Source organism: Labrus mixtus, chromosome 13, assembly GCF_963584025.1.
Source record: "Labrus mixtus chromosome 13, fLabMix1.1, whole genome shotgun sequence".
NCBI lineage: Eukaryota > Metazoa > Chordata > Actinopteri > Labriformes > Labridae > Labrus > Labrus mixtus.
Window position 1 is genome coordinate 20,220,212 of NC_083624.1, and position 9,067 is coordinate 20,229,278.

The following is a 9,067-nucleotide window of genomic DNA, read 5'->3' on the forward strand; positions in this document are numbered from 1 at the left end:
AACATTAATTTTAAATAAATTAACAGTCTCAGATATCCTTTTTAAGTCATACAATGAAAATGCATTTACTTAAATATAATGTTTAAGAAAGTAATACTTACTGAAAGGATGCTCTGCAACAATTGTCTCAGACTCAGTAGTTTTGCTGACACCAAATCTATTCTCAGCAGACACTCTGAAAGTGTACTGCATGTACTTGGTAAGGTGACTGACATGGAGAGATGTGCGCTTTACACTGGAGTTGATCAGCTGCCAGGCAGTGGAGCCAGACTCACGTTTCTCCACAATGTAGTTGGTGATATCAGTGCCACCATCATCCTCTGGAGGTTGCCAGTTTACAATGCAAGACTCAGAGGTGATTGATGAAATTTCAATGGGTCCAGTTGGTGGACTGGGTCTACCAGTTACATTAACTTCGATGGTAAAGGTCCTGGTTCCAGCTACATTCTCCAGAGTTAGGAAGTATTTACCACCATCTCCTCTCATGGCTTCCTTTACTGAGATGCTGGCTCTCTCCTTGGTTACTTTGATGGAGACTCTGTCTGTGCTCTTCAGCCTCATCTCTTCCAGCTTCCAGCTGACTTTAGGAGCAGGTCTACCACTGATGGGAACATCGATGATGAAGGTACTGCCAGACCTACATGTAATTAGTTGGTTGGCAATGTCACTGAGGTCAGCAGCTGGTTCAATGTGTGGCTCTTTGACCAGTGCAGGAGTAAGAGTTTCCCTGGGTTGACTGTAGCCAGACTCATTCTTTGCCTTCACACGGAAATCATACTCATCTCCCTTGTTAAGCTTTTCAACCATATACGTGAGATTCTTGGTGTTTCCAACCACTACCCATTTGTCTGTACCCTTTGGCTTAGCCTCAATGACGTAGCACTGGATGCGGCTACCTCCATCATGCTCTGGTTTCAGCCAGCCCAGTAAAACAGAGTTGTCTGTGGTGTCCAGGATATCCATTCTCTTTGGACTTGCAGGCTCTGCAGTGGCAATGACAGGCTCAGTAAGCTCAAATGCCTCACCAACACCATGTTGGTTTTCAGCTGAGACTCTGAAGAAGTATGGCACTCCCTCAAGCAGGTCCTGGATCTTAAGGATAAACTGTGTACATTTGCCACCAGACTGTTGCCAAGTGCGACGGCTAGCCTCACGCCTCTCAACAATAAAGTGATGGATTCGGGCTCCACCATCAAGTAGAGGAGGTTCCCAGACAAGTGTGACAGAGCCTCTGGACACCTCTTTGAAGGCTACAGCCTGTGGAGCTCCAGGAGTGTCCATTACCTTAAGAGTGACTGTAATGGACTTGCTGCCACTTGTGTTTTCCAGGTTAACAGTGTATTTACCTGTATCATTTCTTGAGCAGCTTTCAATACTTACAGAAGTGTAGCCTTCTGTAGTTGTGATCTCTGACATGACACCTAGTTCTCCTTCTTCCTTGACCCAGGTGGCTGTCGGAATAGGCTTTCCTCTGAAGTGGATGCCCAGGCAAGCAGAACCTCCAGCCTTGACAATGTGTGTCTGCTTGAATGTTGCATCAATATCCACCTGTGGTGGCATTAGCCTGTCTACAGCCTGAGCAGGCTCTGGAATTTCCTTGTCTTCACCTCTACCAACGTGATTGACAGCTGCCACACGGAACTTGTACTCAGCCCCTGTCTGTAGACCAGTCACAATGTAATTTGTTTCTGGGACCAACTCCTCATTGACTCTCTTCCATTCTTCATCTTCTCCCTTTACCATCTCAACAATGTAACCCGTGATCTCCATGCCTCCATCATCCGCAGGCCTGGTCCATTCGAGGCTGATGGATGTGTTAGTGGAGTCGGACACACAGATTACAGATGGAGCACAAGGAATATCCTTTGGCTCTGTGGCTTTGATAGGCAGAGAGATGTTGCTAGGAGCTCCAACACCAGCATCATTTACTGCCATTACACGGAACTCGTATTCCATATCCTCTGTTAGGTGGAGCACCTTGTTGGCACATTCAACAATGGGCTTCTTGGTTATAACCTTGTAAAACCGGACAGTTTTCTTTTCTCGTTTCTCCAGGAGGTAATACTGAATGGGGTTTCCTCCATCAGATGTTGGAGGACTCCAGGACAGAGTGATGCTCTCTCCTGTAACCTCAGTAGCGTCAGGAGTTCCTGGAGCATCAGGAGTAGCTGAGGGAAATTAGGTAAATAGATGAGTGCAGTCACGTTTTTTTTCTAAAGTATTTTGCATTACAAACATTTTTTTGTCTGAAATATCAAATGAAAAAAGCTTTTCCTTTTTCACACTTACTGTATTGCAGCTGAGCAATGATGGGGCTGGATTCCAAAGGTCTACCAACTCCAAACTTGTTTACAGCAGAGACCCTGAACTGGTACTCATTTGTCTTGATGAGCTTGGTTGCATTGAATGTGCACTCCGTGCATTCATCAGACACCAAGGCCCAAGAGATCTTGGCGGTCTCACGCTTCTCAACAATGTAATGTGAAATCTCGGAGCAGCCGTCATTCTCTGGTGGGTTCCAAGACAGAGTGCACTTGCCTTCTGAGATATTACTGAACACCATTGGTCCTACAGGTTCCCCAGGAGTATCTGCAGTACATTGGTGTGCACAATGTAAGTTGGAACATCAATAAATACATTCACAAATGTTATTGACAGCATTGGAATGCACAAAAAAACTGCATACCTTGGACTTGAACAAGGATATTCTCCTTCTTGCTTCCAGATCCATTTGTAGCCTCCACAGTGTAGAGGCCACGGTGGGTACGATCAGCATCCCTCACAAACAAGGTGCTGGATCCAGCGACATTGACAATGTCCATCATCTTTTTGGTAATCTCAACACCATCTCTGTACCAGACCACCTTGGGAACAGGCCGCCCTGTGATTGTCACTTTCAGCCTGATGTTGTCTCCTGCCTTGACTGTCAAACCTTCAAAGTACTCTGGGCCAAACTCAATATTTGGACAAGCTGGTTTTGAGAAAGAGAGATAGCATTAGCTCACAGGGTGTAGATTAACTAAGCTTTAAATATTTTACTTTCACAATAGAGGATTTAAGAGGAATGCTTTATGCTGTGTTTTTTTTAAGCCAGTTACTAAAAGGCAATATGATGCAGTGCTCTTTAACTTGATTTTATTGTTCAGGCGTTAAGTTTAGTATTAAAACCCTTAAATTACTCACCGTTTTCACTTCTAACTACAATCATGCCAGAGGAGTTGGAGGGAGGACTGACAACACCAATTGCATTTCTTGCAATCACTCTGAACTCATAGCGTTCATTTGTTGCCAACCCTGTGACAGTGTACTGGCAGTCATGTACATCAGTCAAGTTGGCCTTGAACCAGCGGCCATGTCCTTGACGCTTCTCAATATTGTAGCCGGCAATCTTGCTACCACCATCACGCTTTGGTGCATCCCATTTCAGGGTCACTGTGTCACTAGTCACATCAATGTAATCAGGCTGGCCAGGAGGATCTGAAAGACATATGTAGATATTTGAACTTCTTATCATTTGACCAAACCAACTAAAAATTGTATTCTAACTACCATTGTAAGACTAGAAAAATCATTTTTAAAAACGTATTATAGTTTCAGTATGATTTATACAGAAGAATAATGAGTAATGTAAATCAGCACTCACCAACAGGACTGACAGCCATGGTTGACTTGCTCTCATCACTCATTCGACTGAAGCCAGCATCATTCTGGGCATAGACTCTGAAGGAATACCCAAGGCCTTCAATGAGTCCCAAGATCCTGTAGTCTGTTTCTTTGATCAACACAGTGTTCACCTTTTGCCACATAATGCTGTTCTTTTCCTTCTTCTCCACATGATAGCCCTGGATGGGGGTACCACCATCATAGATTGGCTGCTCCCATTGGATTGTCATGCCATCAATGGTCACATTATACACAATGGGAATGCCTGGTGGGCCTGGAGGTCTGAACTGGTGCTTGGCAATGACCATCTGTGAGACTAAAGCCTCACTGACACCATATCTGTTTTCAGCACACACCCTGAACTGGTATTGGACACCCTTGATAAGGTTGGGGACCTTGAACTGAGTACCCTGTACACCAGAGCAGGCCATCTTCCAGTCAGATTGGGAGGTGTCACGCTTCTCCACAGTGTAGCAGGTAATGTCTCCACCACCATCATCGTTAGGTTCTTCCCAGGATATCATGATGCTCTCAGCTCTGACTTCATCCAGGAGGATGGGTCCAATAGGCTTGGATGGTGGTCCAAGTGTGATGACATGGATATGGAAGGATCTCCTGTTGACCTTGTTATCAAGAGTCAAGGTGTATTTGCCCCCATTCTCCTTTGTCACATTCTTAATCATTAGAGTGGCTTTGTTTTCCGTCTTCTTGAAGCGAACTTGGTCACTCTCCTTCAGTGGCAGGTTGTCCTTCAGCCACAGAACAGAAGGTCTTGGTTTTCCTTTGTATGGCAGCTCAATGTGCACATTGTGACCCAGGCGGACACTTATTCTGCCATCTGGGTACTCAGCAAGGCTTGCCTCGGGTGTGATGATGTAATCGATTACTTTAATAGGTCCAATCTCAAAAAAGTCACCCTGTCCTTTCTCATTTCTTGCAGCAACTCTGAAGAACACATCCGAGTGCTCCTTGAGTTTCTTAACTTCAAACTCACACTGTCTGCTGGTTCCTCCCAATGACCATTCCTCATCCTTGAGCTTCTTCTCAATGATGTAGTCAGAGATAATGCTGCCACCATCATAATCAGGCTTCAGCCACTGCAGGGTTACAGAGGTCTTTGATGAATCCTTCATAGAAACCTCCTTGACTGGTCCTGGGGTCTCTGTAGCTTTCACAGGCTCAAGAGTTTCACATGGATCACCAACACCGTTCTCATTTTCTGCTAACACACGGAAGAAGAAGGATGTCTTCTCTGAGAGATCTTCAATAGTGTATGTTGTGTCTGTGCATTTGCTTGTCACTGCAGAGTAAGATCTCTTGGAGGAGTCTCTCTTCTCAACTATGTAGTTTGTGATCTCAGCACCACCATCAAGAAGTGGAGGCTCCCAGCAGAGAGTGACCTTTCCACGGGTCACCTCCTTCAGCACAAGATTCTTGCACTGAGCTGGAGTATCCTGGACCTTCACAGACAGGGTCAGCTTCTTTGGCTCTCCAACACCATTTTCAATCTTTACTGTGTACTTTCCAGTATCAAGCCTGGTCACCTCACGCATAACAAGGACTGTAGTGGTGTCTGTGTGATGGAACTCATATTTGGGATTGTGATCAATGCATTCGTCTCCCTTGCACCAGGAAGCTGTTGGAGAAGGTCTGCCCTTTAGAGGTACAGTCAGCTCCACATCCTTGCCTGCCTTCACAATGTAGTGTGTTCTCATGGCCACATCTGAATCAACCTGGGCCTCCTCTGTGAAAATTGTAGAAAATATTCAAGGTCAAACAAACTACATTATCTAAGAAATGTAAGAATAAAACATAGGTTAAAAACTGAATACACTTAAATATAAATGATTATTTACCAAGGATATCCTTAGCCTGCACAGGCTCAGTCATCTCCAGCGGCTCCCCTCGGCCAGTACAGTTGATAGCAGAGACTCTGAAGAAGTAGTTGACATCTGGTTTTAAGTCATGGACTGTGTATTCTGTAGTCTTTACCTCTCCCTTGGAGGTTATCATTGCCCACTCTTGCTCTCCTTCAATAAGCTTCTCCACCATGTAGTTTGTGACTTCACTGCCTCCATCCCATTCTGGCTTGGACCAGCCTAAAGTAATGGATGTCCTCGTTGAGTCCACTACCTTCAGCTTGCATGGCTCATCAGGGGGATCTGAGAAAAATGTATGTGATATGAAGAGTAATGCATTTGATAATTTTTTGTTGGAATATGTATTAATGGTAGAACACCTACCAACTGGGTCAGCCGCCTTGTAGTAGTCTGATGCATCAGAGAACGGTCCCTCCCCAGCTTTGTTAATGGCACAGATGCGGTACTGGTACTCATTTCCTTCAGTCAAATGGTAGACAGTCTGTTTGATGTCAGTGATAGGGTCTTTATAAACTCTGATCCAGCGCAAGCTCTTCTTGTCACGTCGCTCCAGGTAGTAGCCTGTTACAGTGCTACCTCCGTCTACACCTGGTTTGTTCCATTCTACCACCATTGTGGACTTGGTGGTGGTAGTCACCTCAGGAGTATGTGGCTGCCCAGGAGTTACTGTGGATATTAAATACAAATGTAAATGATAAGTATTTTTTCTCAATAAATAGGCAAAAGAAAAAGCAGAAAAGTGAAACATTGGGAGCTAAGTCATTAAATGGTGACTAATTTCTATCAAAGTCATATTTGCAGCCCTCTTTAGCCCAAACGTACCAAAGGCGTTCTTAGCAATGACAGGCTCTGACTCCAGTGTCTCTCCAACTCCATACTTATTGACACCCATTACTCGGAACACATATTCATTTCCACGCAAAAGCTGGCCGACAGTGACGTGTGTCTCCTCATGCCTGTCTGAAACTGTTGACCAGACAACTCTACTGGTTTCGCGCCGCTCAACAATGTAGTGGGTGACCTTTGAACCACCCTGGTCTGACTCAGGCACAGGCTCCCAGCTGAAGATAATTTTGTCTGCTGTGATGGAGTTGAAGTTAATCATGCCGGCTGGGGGTCCAGGTTTGTCTAAAGGGTAGTAAAAAGGGGAAAGGGATGATTAAACATAATACAAATTATAAATTTTAGGATATGAAAAAGTGAAGCAAAAACATGAAATACCTAGGATTTCAATCCTAATGGTTGCAGATGCTGAACCGAGAACATTCTTGATCTTTATCTCATATGAGCCTGTGTGAAGGCGAGCTGCATCTTTGATCAGAACAGCAGAAGAGTCAGTTGTGCTCTCAACAGATATTGTAGAAGTTGCTACCAGCTCCTTTCCATCCTTGAGCCACTCAATTGTTGGCAGAGGCTTGGCAATGATGCCAACTCTTAGCTTAACTGAAGTTCCAGCCTTGTACTGAACCACATCCAGATACTCTGGAGGAAGATCAATAGCTGGGGCACCACATGCATCGACACATGTGACTGGGCCAGCAATGAGAGATGGGTTGCTGACAGACCCAATTGCATTCTTGGCATACACTCTGAACTCATAAGACTCATCCTGGTTCAGTCCAGAAACTGTGAAGCCCATCTCAATAATGTTTGTGAAGTTGGCCTTCACCCATCTGCCATTTGGAGCGTCCCTCCTCTCCACACTGTAGCCTGTAATTTTGCTGCCACCGTCATATGGAGGCCTCTGCCATGCCAGGCTGACTGAGTTCTTGGTGACTTCTGTGATGCGGACATTTGCTGGGGGCTCTGTGACATTGAATTAAGAGAGGGTCTTGTAATCAAACAATGATCAAGATTGCAAGCTCTTTTAGAATTATATATTTAATTTAAACACTTACCACAGGCATCGATTGCAAGCACTTCTTCAGAGGTCTTGCTCATCTTTCCAATACCTGCAGCATTTTCAGCTGCTACCTTAAATTCATAGATGAGGCCAGGGCAGATGTTGGAGACTCGCCACTGATTTCCTGGGATTGCTGTCTTATTGACCTTCTGCCAGAGGATACTGCTCCTCTCTTTCATCTGGAGATGATATCCAATCACAGGGTTTCCACCATCATTGACAGGCTCATTCCAGCAGACTGTCAGACTCTCCCTAGATACAAAGCTGAGCCATGGTGTAGATGGGGGTCCAGGGATGACTGTAATTGAGAAGCATTCGTGTTAGTGTTCAGAAGAATTCATAACACAAAAAAGTCACAGAAAGATTATTTTTTCTCAGTCAGAATTATTTTAATAAATAAAAAGGATATACAGTTGTCAAATTTAGATTAGTTCTTGCCATCTTCTTTTAACTGTATTTACTTACTGTATGGAAGTTTTATCATGACTGGCTGGCTGTCAATATGGTCGCTGACACCAAAGCGATTTTGAGCCTTGATCCTGAACTGGTACCCTTCTCCCTTTGTCAGCTTATTCACCTTGATCGCACTTCTGGCAATGCTAGTTGACACCTCTGCCCAGGTGGGAGTGCTAGTTTCCCGTTTCAGAACAATGTAGTTGGTGACAGGGCTGCCGCCATCATATTCTGGAGGTGCCCATTTCAGACATACTGTTGTTTCTCCAACCTCTCCGATCTCGACCGGACCAGCTGGTGGCCCAGGTTTATCCAGGACAACGAGGATAATCAAGATCTTGGTAGTGCCTCCAGAATTTGAGGCAGTCACTTCATATTTTCCAGCATCAGTTGATATGCTTTCTAATAGAGTGATGATTAAACTGTCTGGAGTCACTTCTGTAAGCAACCTCTTAGACCCCTTGATGACAACATTATTCTTGGACATAGTCACCTTTGGCGTGGGCCTACCAGTAAGAGGGATCTCAAAGGTCAGATCTGATCCTGCTTTTACATAAACTGTACTCTTGGGATAGTTCTTCATGTCAAATTCAGGGGCCTCTGTAAATAAGAGAGGAGTGAAAAAAGGTTACGCATGTCAACTTAAAAACAGTAAGCAGACCAAACTGTATTTCTCATCAAATTCCAAAGGTTTCAAAATGTCTCTTTAATTACACAACTTCAAAACTAAGAAATTCATTTAACATTGAACATAGGAACATTAAAAAGTATAAAACACAGTCAGTTAAACTAATCAACAGAGGTAATAATAGAGATAATACCATGTATTTCTTTGACAATTACGGGTACAATCATCTCCTTTGGTTCACTGAGTCCAGCATGGTTCTCAGCACGAACTCTGAAAAAGTACTCGGCACCCTCCCTCAGGTTCTTAATAACGTGGGTCATGGTCCTCACAGTGGCACACTTCACCCACTTGGTCTGTCCCTTCTCCAGGGCATCAATAAGATAACCAGTGACTCTGCTACCACCATCATATTGTGGTCTTGTCCAGGCAATTGTCACACTGTCCTTTGTAACATTTGCAACTCCAAGTTTCATAGGCAGACTTGGAACCTCTGTAAAAGACAAGCGAATGTCAGGAACATTGACCAACAGATAAACTTTA

General features: G+C 44.3%; 1 protein-coding gene across 1 annotated transcript in view; it reads right to left on the bottom strand.

Annotated features, from left to right (window-relative positions):
* Nucleotides 1–9,067, bottom strand: part of LOC132987190 (titin-like) — a 169,636-nt gene that overhangs the window by 17,023 nt on the left and 143,546 nt on the right. The window contains exons 213-224 of the mRNA XM_061054087.1: nt 8,721–9,017; nt 7,912–8,499; nt 7,442–7,744; nt 6,765–7,349; nt 6,366–6,671; nt 5,907–6,209; nt 5,520–5,825; nt 3,644–5,407; nt 3,184–3,477; nt 2,687–2,971; nt 2,290–2,589; nt 102–2,168 (exon numbers count right to left, since the gene is read on the bottom strand). Of these exons, the coding sequence (XP_060910070.1) occupies nt 102–2,168; nt 2,290–2,589; nt 2,687–2,971; nt 3,184–3,477; nt 3,644–5,407; nt 5,520–5,825; nt 5,907–6,209; nt 6,366–6,671; nt 6,765–7,349; nt 7,442–7,744; nt 7,912–8,499; nt 8,721–9,017 (7,398 nt within the window). The remainder of the gene's footprint in view (nt 1–101; nt 2,169–2,289; nt 2,590–2,686; nt 2,972–3,183; nt 3,478–3,643; nt 5,408–5,519; nt 5,826–5,906; nt 6,210–6,365; nt 6,672–6,764; nt 7,350–7,441; nt 7,745–7,911; nt 8,500–8,720; nt 9,018–9,067) is intronic.